A 19,172-nucleotide genomic window follows, 5' to 3' on the forward strand; every position below is an offset into this window, starting at 1 on the left:
ACTTAATTATGGTAAAAATATAAGTAATTAGTACAGAAAGTAACTGCAGATCTGTGTGAAAGATGCTGCAAACATACAAACATGTGGAATTTCAATGAGTCTGTAATGGACCAAAATAATCAGATTCTTACTATTGCAGGACATCTCAGTTAGTCTTTTTTAAAATACAATTAAATTAACAAGGAATTACTCAGACTCACATAACTTCCTTTATAATAATGTGGTCATGTTATATAAGGAAATACTACACCCATAATCATTCAACACAAATACTAAGTAATTTGTTTTCAGATACATGAAGATTTGTTTTCTCCATGACATGGTTTCAAAAGCTCTTTCTTCCAGTGTCTTTGGAAAAGCTTTGGTTTACCTGGTAACTGCAATTCACACAGAGTCTACCAAGTGTGAATTAGCACAAGGATTTACTAAAAGGTAGTCAGTATCTTTTCACCATTCCTGATAATTGTGTCAATTATTTTTTTTAATTCTAGTGAAATACTATCATATCCTAAAAAATGATAAAAGAGGAACTATGGGTCAAACTCCATTTATCCCAAAGATCTGCTTTTCGTTTGTATTGTTCTTGTCTGTATGTGACACAGTACACTGATAGGAGGGCTCTTATGTCACAGGTCATATAATTAGTATGTATGCAGTTGTAGTATAACCATAGCCATTAAAGTCCTAAGAAACATTTCTTTGAGATTGTTTACCACTTAAGTTCTTGGGAAATGTTCTTGTTAGAGGGAAACATAACCCGTCAAAATGCCCAATAACACTGTTCTATAACTTGCCTGATTTAGACACATCTGCTAGGTTAAGAGATAGCAAATTCCCCACTTCCCTTACAAAACGGATAACCCAACCCAGAGGCTGAACCTGGACCAGAGTGGCTCATTTGAGACCCTGTCCCCACTTGCCTAAAATCTTCCTACTTTTTAATCACAAGACAGGAACTTCAGGGACTGGAGAGAAGGCTTAGTGGGTGAGGGCACTTGCTGCTCTTCTCAGGACCTAAATTTCAGTCTTAGCACCCAAGTCTGGTGGCTCACAATTGCCTATAGCTCCCGCTCTAAGGATTACAACACCTTCATCTGGCCCTTATGGGCACTCACACATGTGTGTTACATGCTCACACATGTATCAATAAAAACTAAAAATAAATTTTAAAAAATCCAGAATTTCTACTACTGCTGCTTTCATGAGGTTAGAAAGAGGCCTCTCAGGGACATTTTCAGCTTATGTTCACTGGAACACTGTTTATTTTATTAAAATCATAGAAACAGCCTATGTGTGCACTGCTGGATCATCCTGTAAAGGTGTGTTCTATATGTACAATGACAAAGTGTATATATATATATATATATATATATATGTATGTATGTATACACACACACACACATATATATATATAGTAAAGTTTGTCATGTATATACAATCTTAACAGGAAAGAAAATTCTGCTATTTATAATAATGGGAATCCACCTTAAGGGCGTGAAGCAGCTCCAAACTTAAATTCATAAAGAAAAATGCTACTTAATTCTTCCTGTATGAGGAATGTACGCAAGGGGAAATATTACCTAATTTTACTTGCACTAAGAATCTAACATAGTCAAAGAAACAGAGAAGAGAACAGGGGTTGACAAGGACAGAGGGGGAGGAAAATGGGGAGCTGATGTTCACAAGGTCCAACCTTCAGCTGTGTGTTTTTGTTCTCTTTTCTGCATGTAAGAACTGAAGGACAATGTATGAGCAACTGTTCTATAACTTGCCTGACTTAGACACATTTGCTAGGCTAAGTAATGCAATTTCCTACAGAGGGGTTAAGTAGATGTATGAGGAAGGGGCTGTGTAGGGTTGGTACAGGTTCATGCAAAACCCATTTTCTTGAAGCCCTTGGAAACTTTTTTGAGTTAATGAACATTTACACTTGCGTATAAGGAGCCATAAGTACCAGATAATATTAACATGGGAATCAATATCTAATTACATTACTAGTGAGTAGATTATTTCCAGTAGACAGGTAAAAACAAAATACAAAATAGTAATAAAATTACCTTGGCTTTATATAATTTCAAATGACATAAAATAGCAGGGATCATACACATATGGTGTTAAAGAGAAAACATTAGAGGGCTCTAATAGCGTGTCAAATTATGTTTTATATATACCAACAAAAAACCATATATATATATATATATATATATATTTCATATATATATGAACTAAGTGTCTAGTCTATCCTCAGCTAAGCCCAGGTGTCACAAGATATACTGCTTAGAGATGGAAGAATCAGTGTGCAAAAGAATAGGATGGGGCTTACTCACACATAGCATGAACTGGAGTTAAGAATAGGATCACCTCAGAATACCTACATATTCAGTTAAGATGCCATGACTAATTCCTATAGAGACCTTCTGTAAGAAGTTTAGCAAAAAAAGAAAATAGGAACGGTGGGATATTTAGAGATAAATGAACAAAATTCATTTAAGATCTATATCTGAAACTCAAAACTCATTTCTGGAAAAAAAAACCTATAAATAAATGGACAAAAAATGCAATACAAGTAGATAATGACAAAAGAAAAACTGACCCAGAAATGAGAGTTGAACACTCAAATAATTTGATACATAAGGAAAGTGGCAGAGGCACTGTGGGTACCCAAGGTGGTTTGTTACCCAGTAAGCTGTCAATTCTCAGAGCTGTGGTCCTTATGTAGGTTACATTCTGTCAGTAAAATCCTTCACCTTCATTTCTTCCTCACCATTGCATATCTAATCTGCTCCGAAACACAGGCAAATTCCTCTTTTCTGTAGACATTTCTGTTCTTCTGCCCTAGGGTGTCACTGTCTTGGAGAATGAATTCACTCCTAGCTTTAAATTCTGCTCAGGGGATTCCCAAGTCTGTGTTTATTGTCTTAGGTTTCTTCTAGAGTTTCTGCCCGATTCAGCCGTCCCTGCAGCTGAGTCATCATGGCTTTACATCAAAGCAACCATTCTATGTATATTTTTATTAATTTTTCTACAACTACCTTCCCCACCGCAGCTGGAACTCTGGACTGACATTTGAGCGTGCCTTTTGAACCCTGTAATTTTCAACCTCATTTCCAATAGCTGTCATTCTTCTGCCTGAGTGGCCTTCATATATTTCTTTTGTCTCTATTTGCATTGCTTTTTTGCTTTTCTAAATTGAATGAAGGATATGGTAGCCAGTTTGTCCTCTGGATTTTATTATCATATTTTATTAAAAAAACTTACAGCCGGGTGGTGGTGGCGTACGCCTTTTAATCCCAGCACTCGGGAGGCAGAGGCAGGTGGATCTTTGTGAGTTCGAGGCCAGCCTGGGCTACCAAGTGAGTTCCAGGAAAAGCGCAAAGCTACACAAGAGAAACCCTGTCTCAAAAAACCAAAACAAACAAACAAACAAACAAACAAAAAACTTACATATCACAGAATAATTTGTCATAATAGGTACCTTTGATTTTTTTAACTATTCTTTATTTCTTTATTAACTTTTATTTTCTAAATAATAAACTGGATCTCATCAACCATATTTGAGGTCTACAAAAGAACTTCTAAGGCAGATTTTAAGCTATCTTTCATATAACTTGTATTATTTAATCAGACATCATTGAAACCATGTTACATAAATTCATGAGTGTTCTGGACTCTGCAACATGTCAATATATTTTTTCCTGCCAATTTCTTCTATTTGCAGCCATATGAATCCCTGTATTTTTTTATAAAACAACTTCCTGCCCACAGCAATAGCAAAAAAATCAGAATACATATATCTATTTATTCTCTGGTATATTTTTTGAAGCTACAGTATGGACAACAGCAGAGCCAAGTTATCATTGCCTTTCTAGATGATTAAAACCAAGAATCTTGCTTACAAAGAACCAAAGTATCTCTTTCAGTATGCCTGCTACTTTTTCTTCTGAAAAGATGTTCGGAATAAAGCATCCCATTCAATATCTAATGGAAACCTATGAGTGAACCCCAAAGACAAAGTATTATGTTTTATGCACTGCCCTCGGAAATGTCCTTTGTTGTGACCTTGGTCCACAAAGTTTGTTTCTACAAGAAGAAAAGGCTTTGATATGAATTACATCATGAAATGATACTTTTAATTGGCCACATGCTCAGACGAAAAACAAGTTTCAACAACTACAAGATTGAAATAACATCTTGTGTCCTCTCTGCACACCAAAGATTAACGCTGGATATCAAAAACAACAGAAACAACAGAAAGCTTACAAGATCATGGAAAGTGAACAACTCACTACTAAATGAAAATTGAATCAAGACAGAAGTTAAGAAATAAATTAAAAATATTTTAGAACTGAATGACAATGAAAACAACACACACCCAAATTTATTGGACACAATGAAGGCAGTTATAAGAGGCAAACTAAGCATCAGGCTACATTATGGGAAAATACCTTTACCAATGACACATCAGATAGAGGCTTAACACTTAAATGTGTAAAGAACTAAGAAAACTGAACATCAAGAAAACAAATAACTTAATTAAAAATGGGGTACAGATCTAAACAGATAATTCACAGAAGATGAAACACAAATGTCTAGAAGACACTTTAAGAAATGTTCAGCATCTTTAGCCATCAGAGAGATGCAAATAAAAACCACTTGGGATTTTGTCTTACACTAGTCATAATGGCAAAGATAAACAAAATGAACAAACAAACAAACAAACAACAACAATAAAACAAATGACAATTCCTGCTGGAGAGGGTGCAGGTAAAAGGAAAGACTCATCCATTGCTGGTGTGAGTGAAAACTGGTACAACCACAATGGAAATCAGTGATGTAGATCAAGATCCAGATATATCACTCTTGGGCATATACTGAAAGGATCACATGTTCTACATGAGACATTTGCTCATCCATATTAATTGCTGTTCTATTCATAATAACTAGAAATTGAAACAGTCTAGATGTCCATCTAGATGAATGGATAAAGAAAACGTGGTGCATTTACACAATAGAATTTTATTTAGCTGCCAAAAAAAATAAAAACATGAAATTTGCAGGTAAATGGGTGGAGCTAGAAAAAAAATCACATTGAATGAGGTAACCCGCATCCCAAACTACAAATATGTGAATGTTAGCTTCTAATCCAATGATAGACATGCTACAATCCACATAACCACAGAGGTTAGGTATAGAGTAAGGGATTGTGGGGAGGGAATGGTCTCCCAAGGAAGGGGAAATAGAATATGCAGTTGTGGAGTGGCAGAGGGAGAATGGAATGGAAGGATTGAATGGAGAGGTGGAGGACAGAAGGGCTAAGGGAGAGAAAATGAGGAAGATAGCTAACACTAAGGGCCATTTGAGGGGTCATATGGAAATGACTACAGTAGATGATTCATGAAATAAATATATACATATACGAGAAAAATCTAAATGGAATTACTGAATAACAGTGGGGAAAAAGGCCCAGCTATACATCTCTTTCCACCTAGTGAAACCTCCATTTCCAGGAATGGTTTACATCTAATTGAGTTGTTAGCTAAAGGAATCCCCAGGAGACCCCCAAACAACTCCAAGTCTATTGCCAAGGCTATGTTTGTTCTCCACAAAGTGATGGTAAGGCCCTATTGTGAACAGCAACACTTACAGTCTTGTTGAACATGGAGAAGATAAGCTGGTGGCTAACCTTCACCCATATTAACTCGTGCTCATGGTACTGGCAGGTACTCTGCACACTACTGGAGGAGAAAATTAAACACTTCAAAAGCTATAAACCCTTTGATCTACATTGGTGATCTGTCTGTATGATACACTGGTACAATAGTAGCATAAAAGTTGTGGGAATAACTAACCACTATCTGATTGGATTTAAGGACTATGCCTGACACTGCTTGGCTAGAAAAAAAAAATGACATTAGATAAGCCATGGACCTAGGGGAAAACCAAATACTACTGTTCTGTTACTAAAGCATCATAGCAAGGAAATGACCCCTAATGACACCTGCTATTTTTATAGATCAATGTCTCCCTTAGTCATCACCACAGAAGCTTCCTTTAGCAGTAGAAGGGAATACAAAGACCTACAAGTGGGCATTGTGCAGAGAATGAGAGACCCTGGAATGCCCAATTCTAAGTGGGACGTCTTCATCAGACCTCTCTACTCAGGGCTCAGGAAATTCTGCAGAAGAGGAAGCAGGAAGACTGTAAGAGACAGAGGGGATGGATGATAGGAACAGAACCGTGTCTTCCAGACAGAACAGCACGGATACACATACAAACCTAAGGCATCATACACAGGTCCAAGCCAGCTGGGGTTCCAAGGGCTAATGGGTGAAAGTGGACACAAGCTCACATCTATACCTAGGAAGCTGTCTCCAACTAACAACCACTTACAAAAGATAAAATAGTTTCTCCAATAGAGTCTCACTCGGTTTACAAAACACACTTAAGGCCAGACCCAGGCCCAGCAGTACATGACCAACACAAAATGAACTCAACACTATTTTTAGAGCCTTTTTGCCTCATGGTTTTGTTTTGGCAGTTATCACTTTACTGATCTTTTGCTTGTATATTATAGTTTACAAATTTATGTTTTAATTTGTGTGTGTGTGTGTGTGTGTGTGTGTGTGTGTGTGTCCCTGTGTGTTGTGTTTCTCTTGTGCTTTTTCTTTATTTTATTCATTTTGTTTTCTCTGACTATGTGTTTTTTAAAGAGAGAAAGAAATAAGGCATGCATTTAGCCAGGTGGGGAGGTAGGAAGGATTTGGGAGGAGATGAGGGAGGATAACAATGATTTAAATATATTGTGTGAACAATGTATTTTCAATAAAAAATAGCAAAGATACCCCCTTAGCCTTGATAGCTTGACAGTTTCTAAATGGGACCAGAGATATTTTCATCTGAATGTAGTATTGATCACAAGTAATAGTCGCCATATAATTGGTTTTAGCAACTTATCATTCATGACACATTACCTATAACATATCACTATAATGCTACATAACATAATGTAAGTCCAGAGATCATAAATGAGAGATACTTAAAATGTATTAATAAACTATTTCCAAATATTAATCATATGTATGCTGTCTCATAAAACCTTTCCTTGAATTCACATCTTTTTTTCTTCAAATCCAACTATACCCCATATATCATTGAAAAATCCCACCCCATTTTTTCATGGTGCTGTTTTTTTCCATCTAATTAAGTTTCTGAAACCAAAGGGATATGGGATGGGCCATGTCACCTCAGTGTTCATAAGCCATTCATGGTGCCAGTAGACCATGATTGCATCTTGGTTCAGCTTTACAGTGAAGGAAAGAACCTGACAGCTATGTACACACCACATGCTCTAGACTGTGGAGTCACGTTGGTTTCTACTGGCAATAAGTTGAATCAATGCAGTGTTACAAGACAGGCTGGGAAATGAGGAGTGATGAAAAATTGATCAGTAAAGATATTCAAGGAAAAGAACAGATGAGCACACTAAGCAGATGTGAAAACACAATTTTACAACATTTCTGGTTATGGGCAGCTTTCAGTGTTGCATATGGAGCAAGCAAATAGCAAGTTATGGATGAAAATGATACTACTCCTCTTATAAACACGTCGGCTACAAAATACTACAGAACCAAAGATAAGCTTTCTCAGAGGATCATAATCAGCTGTTGTTCCTGGTGACATCACAGCATTTTTAACAAAACACAAGGTACTCATTGTAGAAATAAAATAAATGGCCATCTTCCCCCCTCTGTAGAGATCAGCAGAGGTACCCTGACTGGTGAGAATAGTTGTTAAAGACAACTATACAAACACTCCAGGAATAACTCCTTGGTGGCTTGTCTGAATCCAGACTTACTAAGTCTCAGGTCTTCATAGAAGGGTGTGAAGTACATCACACTAGTGACTACTGTCTTATTATTCCTTTTGAAGAAATATTGTAATATTATTTACTGTTTAGGAATAGATTTTAAGTCAATTGCTGTTGGTAATTTACAATCTTTATGGGGATTTTATTTCATAATTCTCTAAGACTATGTATTTATTTTTAAATAAGGAAGTTGATGAGTTACTATTACTAAGCATGTTCTCATTAACACCTCGATTAACAAGAATCTCATTAATCCTAAAACACATGAAAGGAAAGATTACATTGAGGAGTTGAGCTTCCATGCCTCTCTTCTTAGAAATGGGTAAACAGCCAGCGTTACTTATGTATCCCAGTTGGTTCATGGCCGTGTGTTGATAGAAGGCACTATTTTAATACTAATTATATAATAGACTAATTCATAGCCCTGTCCACAGACAGAATTCCATTTATTTGACCTGTAGTTTCAGAAAGAATCAAAATATATGATCGGGGAACTACATTTACAGTTTTGTTTTGTGAAAGCTTGAAGTGAGAAGTCCCTAGCGATCAGAAAGAAAAGGTTAGTATTTTTTTTTTTCTCCCAGCAATCCATCAGTCCCTCAATTTCATGTGAGAATGTAATGTCAATCCTGCCATCTCAGTAGAAGGGAAGAGAAAATCCCAACAGTGTTGGAGTCCTGGAAGATTGCTCCTCCCTCCAGAGCACTTTAATTTTGCACAACATGCATTTTATAATTTTTAATTTATATTCAGAAAGAGTGCTCTCTCTTGCTTTGAGACTGCACTCAGTTTCTGCATTTGATCCTTCAAACGGTTGGCTGTTACTTCTTTAGCGTTTCAAATGTGTGGCTGGTTCTCACTTTCCTTGAATCAAATGGGATATCTTGGAAAATACGTGGTAAGTCTCTACACATAAAAGCAATTTCTGAATAGCAACGATACTTAAAACAGGAGGGGTCAGAAGCCGTACTAAGAATAAAAATGCATCATTCTTAAATTTCAGTTCTTCTGTGACCTGACTGAGGCTTGAAGACAGCAAACCTTCTGAATATCATAAATACATAGCCAGATTTCTGAGGTCCTAGCAAATTTGCCAACAATGAAGAGCACACATTATAAAATAGATAAACATTATCTATTTATCATATTATGCAAATGTTTCATAGCTGGTTACAATGTACTGAACTAAAATGTGGGAGTGAGTTTCCTACATAAAGAATTTGGTTTAGAACAGAGGTCACCAAATAAACCTGTAGTAGTATATTAGACAGTAATAGCCTTAAGTACTGAAAGATAAAGGAAGAGAAACTCTACAGGATAGGAAATTAAAATCACTATCTATTGGCAAATGTCTATAACATTAAGAGGGAAGAAAGTATCAGGTAAGTATATCTGAAAAACACATGATTTTATGAGAACGACATCAAAGTATAAGAACAAAATTACAATACTTTAAAATTATGCATAGAGCACTTGTCTTCTGAAAAAATCCTTGGATTTGGGTGATTATTTTACACTGTCATGGATGTAGCCCAACTACAGGCATCTTAATTCAAGGGAACAAATCTGTAGAAATAGTTGAAAAGACAAACTCCAAATAATAGCTATTATGAAACATTGCTATGTTTCAGGAGTAGAAACTGAAACAGAGATTTGCACATAAATGTAGCCACTGAAGCCAAAATGCTCAGCCAATGGGATGATCTCAATCCATTTTTTTACTTGCTGAGAAGGTATCATCATCATCACCCCACCATCATCAATTATCATCATCATCAATTATCATCATCATGTCATCATCATCGTCAACATCATTATCAATTATCAGATATTTCAACAGTCACTGAAGAACGGAGACTGCAAATTAAAAGTTTCTTACACAGAAATGTGGACCTGGAACAATTTTTCAAAGAACTTTAAAGGTTTAAGTCAGAGACTTTTAGGAAGGCTAACTTACAAGTTACAAAAATGTTTTAATATCCCTGGGAAGGTGCTCCTGAACTAAAGACCGTTGCTTCCAAAGTCAATGTATTCTTTTTTTTTTTTTCCAGATGTTACAGTCACAATAAACTTCATACAGATTGTCACTGCTGGAACTGACAAATTCTATGACTGCCATTGACTTTTCATTAAATAAAAATTGTTTTAGAAATACTATGGATATTAGCACTAAAAATATTTTTAACTTGCTTACATGATTCAAGACTTTAATTTTCCCCCCGACTTTTCAATTATAGCTTAATATATTTATTTGTGTTTTCCAGAATCCATTAGTAGCATGAGTTCACTTAAAGTAAAAATATAAATCTTTAATATTCTGTTCAGAAAATAAAAAAAGCAGTGGAAAGCACCATAGGTTTTATACAGAGCATTTTATACTGGAGCTATTACTTTTAAGTTGTATCAAATGTAATAATTTAACAACATTAAGGAAAAATTTCCCCACTTCTGTTATAATAATGTATTAGTTGAAAGCCCTGTGCCTTGATTGGCAATTTGGGATGTTTTGAAATAGGTAAATGTTCTACATAGTTAAAGAAAACTCTTCTAAATATATTTGGAAAAAAATATTGAGATTTCTTGGTGGGACACGTCTTTAATCTCAGCACTTGGGATGCAGCACCAGGTGGATCTCTGTGAGTTCAAGGCCATCCTGGTCTACAGAGTGAGATCTAGGGCAGGTACCGAAACTACATAGAGAAACCTTGTCTCAAAAAACCAAAAAAAAAAAAAAATGAGATTTATGTTTATAAAAATGCAGTCTAATGCTATATGTGGACTTAGCATTTTCTTATAAAATGGTCATGCATGAATAAAACAGAAAAAGCATGAATGTGGAACCTTTTCTGTACAAAATTGAACTTAAAGACTCCGCATGATGGTGAATGTTTCCAAATGCAAACAGTTCTGCATATGTTTATCATTAATATAACATAGACTGAAAAATAGTAAAAATTTTGAAATCTCAGTAAAAAGCATATCCTTGGCTGTCTCACTTCATCAGTGGTCAAGGTAGCCATGTGGGTATTAAGTATGGATTCCTGAGAGGAGGGAGGGGTGTGGTGGTATTGTATTCCCCAAAATACTGTGCACTCTAATAAACTTATCTGGGGTCAGAGACAGAACAGCCACAATATTGAACAAGGAGGTTAGGCAGTGGTAGCACACACCTTTAATCCTAGCATTTCAGAGGCAGAAATCCATCTGTTCAAGGATACAGCCAAGCATGGTGACTCACGCCTTTAATCCCCAAAAGTGAGCCTTTAATCCCAGGGAGTGGTGGTAGAAAGCAGAAAGGTATATATGGCATGAGGACCAGAAACTAGAAGCATTTGGCTGGTTAAGCATTTGGCTGGTTAAGCTTTTAGGTTTTGAGCAGCACAGTTCAGCTGAGAGCCATTCAGATATGAGGACACAGAGGCTTCCAGTCTGAGGAAACAAGATCAGCTGAGAAGTTGGCCAGGTGAGGTTAGCTGTGGCTTGTTCTGTCTCTCTGATCTCCCAGTGTTAAATCCAATAACTGGCCTCAGGTTTGATTTTATTAATAAGAACTGTTAAGATTACTGCTACAGAGGGGTCCTCAAGACCTCATTGCTTTCCTGGGGACTGGGCACTTTCTCACTTAACTCAGAGCACTGGCCAGTATAGATGTAACCAACCGTCTTATTAAATAAGAAACACAGAACCAATGCAAAGAAGAGAGCCAAGAGGTCAGAGCTAAGAGCTAAAACCTTACCCTTCCTCCTGCAGTGGTCCTACTCTCCGAAAGAGAGCTACTTCCTGTGTTAAAGTCTTTATAAAGACTTTCGGTTCTGCCTTCTCATTGGTTGTAAACCCAACCACATGACTGCCTCGTCACTGCCTGTCTGTACAGACCTCCAGGTCTTCTGTGGTTGGTATTGAGATTAAAGGCATGTGTATCCAATGCTGGCTGTATCCTTGAACACACAGAGACCTACCTAGCTCTGCCTACCAAGTGCTGGGATTAAAGGCGTGCATCACCACCACCCAGCTTTCCTATGGCTAATAGCTCTGACCCCTGGGCAACTTTATTTATTAACATACAAATAACATTTTTGTACAAATAAAATATCACCATAGGCCAGTATCTCTACTTACAGGAGGGTCTGCATCTTCAGCATAAACAGTGGTGATTGGTGTCCCCTTGACAGCATCTGGAGCCACCATCCCCTTGTAGATGCGTTTGCTAAATACTGGAGGGTAATCATTCATGTCCTGTAAAATGGAGAAGAGAATTTAGTGCTGTAGTCAAGACTGGGGAAATGGTTAGGTCGATTCAGCTCTTTATGTCATGCAACCTATTTGCCATGGCCAGCTGCACTCAACCATATCTATTTATTTCCCAAAATGACACCCTAGAGAAGCCAGGTCCCTATGTCAATATCTATGATGTCAGCTGATGGCCACTCTCAGAATATCACACACTTTCAAGGCTGAAGTGATGCTTGGAATTTGCTCCAGAATATCCCTAAAGGTATGATGCCAATTCTAACCTTTAAAAACACAAAGAAAATTTCTTTTATGGTGTGAATGTTTACGTGCCCATGTGTGCCCATTCAGCATGTGTGTAGAGGGAGCATGCACGTGTTCCCATGTACATTTGAAGGCTAAAGTAAAACTCCAGGTGGCATTCTATGGATGTTTGCATCTCTTGATTTGATATGTGGTCTCTCACATGCCTGGAACTCACTAGTAGGCCAGACTGACTGGTCTATGAGTCCCAGAGATCTGTCTGTCTCTGCCTCTGCAGTTATATAAGCAATGAACCCCTGGTTTTTCTTTCTTTCCTTCCTTCCTTCCTTCCTTCCTTCCTTCCTTCCTTCCTTCCTTCCTTCCTTCCTCCCTCCCTCCCTCCCTCCCTTCCTTCCTTCCTATCTCTCCCCCCTCCTTTTCCCCCATCTCTCTTCCTCCTCCTCCTCCTCCTCCTCCTCCTCCTCCTCCTCCTCCTCCTTCTTCTTCTTCTTCTCCTCCTTCTTCTTCTCCTTCTTTCTCCTTATTCTTCTCCTTATTCTCCTTCTCCTCCTTCTCCTCCTTCTCCTCCGTCTCCTCCTCCTCCTCCTCCTCCTCCTCCTCCTCCTCCTCCTCCTTCTTTAAAATGTAGATTCTGGGCCTCAAACTCAGGTCCTCATACCTGCAAGTCAAGAACTTCACCGAACAAGCTACCCAGCCACCTAGGTCCCAATGTGATTTCTTAAAATGTTACATTCTGAACTTGGCATGCCTTTAATCCATGGGAAGCAGAGGCAGGCAAATCTCTAAGTTCTAGGCTAGCTTGGTCTACAGAGCAAGTTCCAGAGCTGCTAGGGCTACACAGATGAAACCCTGTCTCAAAAACAACAACAACAACATAAAACTTTTCAGTCCAGGAAATGGGATAAGATGATGTGTTGTTACTTGTTTTGAATATCTTGCATACTTTATATGACTGTATGACCAAGCTTTGAAATGTCCTCTGATTTGATGTTCATTCTTATGAATATAAAATAGTAAGGAGGAATCTTCCCTGAAGCACACTACAGTGATGGTATTTGGAATTACACATGCTTACAGATAGAAAACAGCATTAATTTACTTATGGGAAAATTTCAAAGCAATTTATATGTATCTGATTTCCTTTTCACTCTGTTAGTTAAGGCCTACTATCAGTTATTAAGTAGATATTTACTAAGTTATGTCCATGATAACTAAGCACTGGATATTATACTATTGGATACTCTGTGACTACAGATAACAATATTCCTGTAACAAACCTCTCCTAACTTCCTTTTGACACATAAAAGTGATGGTCCAGACAATTACTGACTTTGTCCAAACTGATCTATTTATTTGTTAGAGCCAAAAACAATAAATCAAGTCTCCTGAGAGGGAGAAGATTTTTCTTAACCATCTTATCATTTAGGGAGAACTGTGTGATATTTATTTCTGACTAAATAATGTTTACTACAGTGATTGCCTTAATGTTTGATTAAGCATCAACTTCTGCACTGTTTGGGAGTGCTTCAGGTCAAACACATTTAGGCATTGTGCACATTTTGTTAATTAGCTATTTTTACTCTCCAAGGCACCTTTTCTCATTTACTCTTAAATGAATATGGTAAAACTACATTAGACATTCTTTCATATGTGTTCAGAGACATCTTCTCTACCCAATGCTAATCCAAAATGTACTAATTAACCAATTATAAACTTCCTTTTTTTTTGCAGAATGGTTCGGGTGGTTATGTCTGAGAAATGAGGCAAGTTTCCTTTCATATGTACAGTATGGTAGGCTGGATAAGAATAACCCAAAGGTATGAGATATGAGACAGAAACAGTCCTCAGTCAGCAAAATTGAAAAATAAAAGGTACCAATTCCTCAGACACATAGTGCTCACAACCTTTTCTATAAAAAGAAGGCTTTCTTTGTAAGTTATGGAATGTAGAATCTGAACTAGCAAATGCACTTAGAAGTGCTGGCTCTCCATAAGGGGTGGTGTAAAGAGACACATCTTGGGATCCAGGTAGGGAAAATGGAGGAAACATTGCATACACACTGTCTATTTGCATACACACTGTTCATTTGTATACACACTGCCATTTGCATACACACTATTTGCATACACACTGTCCGTTTGCATACACACTGTCCGTTTGCATACACACTGTCCGTTTGCATACACACTTTTCACTGCTTTTTCAAGAGTAGTGGTTAATATAGTGAGTGTATCTTATAACTAAAGATGGGAATCCAATTTGCACCCCTAATCTGTAACTTCTAGAGGCTTTAAAAGGAAAATCCAACACCACACTTTTGACCGCATGGCTTTCCAAAGCTTGAGAAACTCAATGTGCCCCTGTGTATTTTCTTCTGTAGTTATCCATGCTCTTCTGGCTCAAGGAAACGCAAAGTTTTGTAAAAATTCTCTCTTTGGGATAGGATATAAGGTTGTATTCTTCTAGTTGCATTTATTCAGTTCTTGGGTGGTATTGAGAGAAAAGACCTTTTATTCTTTTCTGCTGGGAAGGTATTTACCACATTCACCTTTATGAGTTCACCATGGGTGTTTAGATATCTGTCCTCATAAACCGATTACACACACACACACACACACACACACACACACACACACACACACACACCTAAGGCTATAATAACAGAAGGCCATTACAAGATTGCTTATCATTCTCATTATTTTTGCTTGCCATTGACAGCGTGAAGAATAAATCAATATAGTTATAATGTAGCAGTATTTCTTTTGATGGCCCACTGTACGTGTTTTCGTCTTATAATCTCTATTGTGGCTGAGATATGTAGCAGATTGCCCATCATTCTCCCACAATGCGCTGTTTCAGATGAGGCAGTTTATTGAAATGCAATGCCAACATGCATAATCAATAGTTCATTATTTTTATGCTTCAGGGACATCAAAAAAAAAATCTCACATAACTAACTCTGCTTTTGTGTGTGTTCTATTACGCTGTAAATTTAAGAGCTCAACTTTCCCACTAGAGGGTAGTATTGGCAAAAGGAAAGATTTCTTCCTCAGCCCTATAGTTAATATTATCGTTAAAACCCATTATAGTTTGCTTCCTGTGGTTATATTTGTTGATCTGAACAAAAATTAGTTTTTGTGTTTCAATAGAGCATTCTAAATATTACCATGGTTTTCAACTAAAATAACATCAGGGATCTCTCACTATGTGTTTTTTTTTTTTTTTTTTTAAACCAGTAAAGCTTGTAATTTAAATCCATACATCCTGCAAATAAAACTTGACCTCAAGATATTGTTAGCTAGCTGGAAGAAAACCATGAGTATCACACATTCATTTTCAAAATTAAGGTCTTAAATAATCATGCAAACCATTTTTGTTTTTCTTTTTTTCAGACCAAAGAGTAGATTTGGAGAATAATTTGAACATCATTCCAGGATGCTATTAGCTAGCTGGCCAGTTTATAAATGAATAACAAGTTGAAAAAGAAAACACAAAAACTAAGTATAAAGAGATGACACAAATGTGATGATTTCAGAAATATGAATCCATTATGGTCTAAATCTCCTTCAGCTCTGATGCCCCCCAAGAAGACACAGTGGTAGGCAACAGCGGATGGAGCAGACTTCACGCTTCCGCCATTGTGTTTGGCACTGGCACTGTCCTGTGCCACTGTCTGGCCACCATGACCTCCTCCACCTCTTCTCAGTCAAGTACAGTTGGTTCTACTATCTGTGCCAATTAAGTCTGTTCCTGGCTACCCGACTCCATGTCTGAGCTGCCACACTGTTGTTTCCTGTAGGGTCGATCTCTCTTCTGTTCTCTTTATCCTGCTGCATTCTTGTGTTATGTTTTCTGACACCTCTCATCCCTGCACTCCTGAGTGAGCAGTCAACATAGGCGTGCCTCGAGACACACAGCATATTTTCCTCTTTTTGCACTGGGACTTTCTTAAATAGAAATCATTTTCTCTAATATTTTCATAGTATTAGAAAACTAAAATCTTCACTTGAGGGTTTCTTCTTAGTTGTTGACTGTGGTGGCTAATCTTGGATGTCAACATGACTACATCTGGATTTAACTGAAACCCAAAGATGGAGGGTAGACCTGTGAGGGATTTTTGGCTTAATTTGAAGTAGTTAGATCCACTTCTAATCTTGATCTTTGAGGTGGGAAGACACAGGCCTTTAATCTGGGCCACACCATTTGCTTGTTTCCTCCTGCCTTCACTTGCAAGCACATTCCTTCACTGGCATAAAGCCTGGGGTTTTTTTGGAGGGGGATGGGGATTCCAGCATATATTGAAGGCCAGCTGAGACAGATAGATAGATAGATAGATGATAGATAGATAGATAGATAGATAGATAGATAGATAGATAGATAGGTAGGTAGGTAGGTAGATAGATAGAGAGTTTCCGAGTTTGTAAACTTCTTGCTGAGGCAAAATATCTGAGAAAATTGATTTTAAAAATGAATGATTTTTTTTTTGAGTTACAGTTTCATGTTTGAAGAGCATTGTAGACCAAAGTTTTATACTTTCTGGTGGCCAGAAAGCAAAGAGAAAGAGCACCTGTAATATCAAAGACCCTCCCTTAGTCCTGTCCTCCATGATCTATCAATAGGTTAATCCCTTTATGAGGTTAGAGCTCTGGTGAGCCAATCAGCGAGATCTCCATCTCCAATGCAGCTGCACTGCCCACTGAAGAACTTCCGAGGGACATTAAAGCTCCAGCCACGATATTACAGGTGTACACTCATTATTATGATTTAAATATAAAGACCTGAAGTTTGGAGACCTTAAATCGCTCACTAAAGACACAACTGAAATCTGGTGAGTCAGACAGATCCTAAACCATTATCCTGATAGCTGGAGGCAACAACAAAGGGTACCACAAAACTCACCAGAACATTTTAGGGAAGTAGACCTGAATAGAATTTTCATTAAAAACAAAACAAAAACAAAGAAAACCCTCAGATAACATTTAAAGTATCTCTTTCTGAAACCAGTTTTAAACAATCCTCCAAGTATTCAATATAACTCATTTGTCTTGAGAACTTACAGATTTTGTATTGCATAGTTTTAAAGTTTTTTATGAAAATTTTTGTTATGGATAAGACAGAAAAGGGGTAGAAGTTATATCTATATTAAAAATACAACAACCCATTCAATATTCAACCATCCAAATACTTGTTTTCTCTAAAACCCAAGACAGTTTCCTCAAATATCATTCTTGGGAACATTAGTTCCAGAAGAAGCTTCACAAACAGGACCAAATATTCTTTATCAGTATCAAAAAATACCATTTTATTTTTTTGAGATTCACAGTCTATAGTAGCATTATGCGAAGTCCTGCTGTATAGAAATTGCATTTGCTTTTATTTAATCTAGTGTTTCCCAAAGTTATTTGTCTATGGTATATGTGTATGTGTGTGTGTGTGTGTGTGTGTGTACACGCGCGTGTGCGTGTGTGCATGTGCACGTGCGTGCGTGTGCGCGCTCGCATGTACTATCTCCAAGAATTAGTACACTATAACAGATTCCCAAGAGACAAGTCTGAGATATTGAAGATGTAAATTACCATTGCTTGGAAAACCGAATAACTTTAATCAAAACTTTCTAAGGATATACTAAGATACCTAACATGACAGGCACCATACAGTGCTTAGCAGGTAGCTCCTCAGGGCAGGGACATCAGCTGAGGACAGATAGGATGTAGCTGGGACAACAGAACCTATGGTAACTGGTGACAGGGGTTAGTAAGAATGAGATCTTAGCAGCTTCCTTTACTCCCCTTGGAAGGGGGCTACAGTTTGTAAACTGTGACAAGACTTTTTCAATTAGGGGTGTAAGAGCTAATCAGTGAAGGCTAAAGGGATGTATTATGTACATGATTAAGACATTTATTTAGGACTTCCAGAAACCATCATGCTTTACTGATGTAGTTCTACGAGACCCATGTAATTGCTACAGTTCAGGGGACAAATTCAACCTGTGTGTAGATTTTTATTGGCTTCCTCTATTTTAGAGGAAACAAGTTACATTTTAGCCCTCACATTCTAAACTGGTAGGATATGAAGAGGTCCCAAACAACTCTCTGTATCAGCCCCAATCACGTTTCCCCAGGTGTTCAGCTTTTGAAATTTGCTGGCCAATGCATTAGAAAGAACAAGTTAATAAGATGCTGACCAGCAAAAGAGAAGAGTGGAGATATTTGAAGGCCACAATACAAAGCTATTATTTTTATTTTGTCAAGATAAATAGCCCCATGGAAGAGCTCAGTGTCTTTTTTTTTAATTTTAAAATTTTATTTTATAAATAAAGGTGTTTTGCCTGCATACGTGTCTGGGCACTACTTGAATGTCTGATGCCTGAGAAGGCAAGAACCATCAGATCTCCAGAAACTGGAGTTACAGGTGTGGCATGAGCTGCAATTTGGGTTGGGAATTAAACCCACGTCCTCTGGAAGAGTAAAAACTGTTCTTAATCACAGAACACTCTCTCCAGCTCCACGCATCCAGTAAATCGGAAGAGTAGCAATCATTATTCCTACAGCTAGTTTCCTACAGTTATCTTTTTGTTCAAATGCCTCCGTTTAGACAGGAAGATGACAGCTGTCCCTAGTCTTGGAATGTGCAGAGTTCCCAACTCTTTTGTGCCCAGGCCACTTCCTTAAGCCTTGGGTATCATGGCCCAATCAAAGCCAGGACCTTACTCGGTGGCCCTCAGGGATTGTGGCTTTGTCAGTGTTGCTGGGGTCCTGTACATTGGTTCTTTCTAGAGGAGCTAACGTCTAGTTTATATTCTGTTGCATAG

The 19,172-nt window shown here is 37.6% G+C and overlaps 1 protein-coding gene across 9 annotated transcripts in view; it reads right to left on the reverse strand.

Annotated features, from left to right (window-relative positions):
• Positions 1 to 19,172, reverse strand: part of Pcdh15 (protocadherin related 15) — a 1,398,279-nt gene that overhangs the window by 149,362 nt on the left and 1,229,745 nt on the right. For all 9 annotated transcript variants that reach the window (XM_037199986.1, XM_037199987.1, XM_037199980.1 and 6 more), the window contains one exon: positions 11,987 to 12,103. In XM_037199986.1, coding sequence (XP_037055881.1) covers positions 11,987 to 12,103 — 117 coding nt within the window. The remainder of the gene's footprint in view (positions 1 to 11,986; positions 12,104 to 19,172) is intronic.

Source organism: Peromyscus leucopus, chromosome 16_21 (genome assembly GCF_004664715.2).
Source record: "Peromyscus leucopus breed LL Stock chromosome 16_21, UCI_PerLeu_2.1, whole genome shotgun sequence".
Classification (NCBI taxonomy): Eukaryota; Metazoa; Chordata; class Mammalia; order Rodentia; family Cricetidae; genus Peromyscus; species Peromyscus leucopus.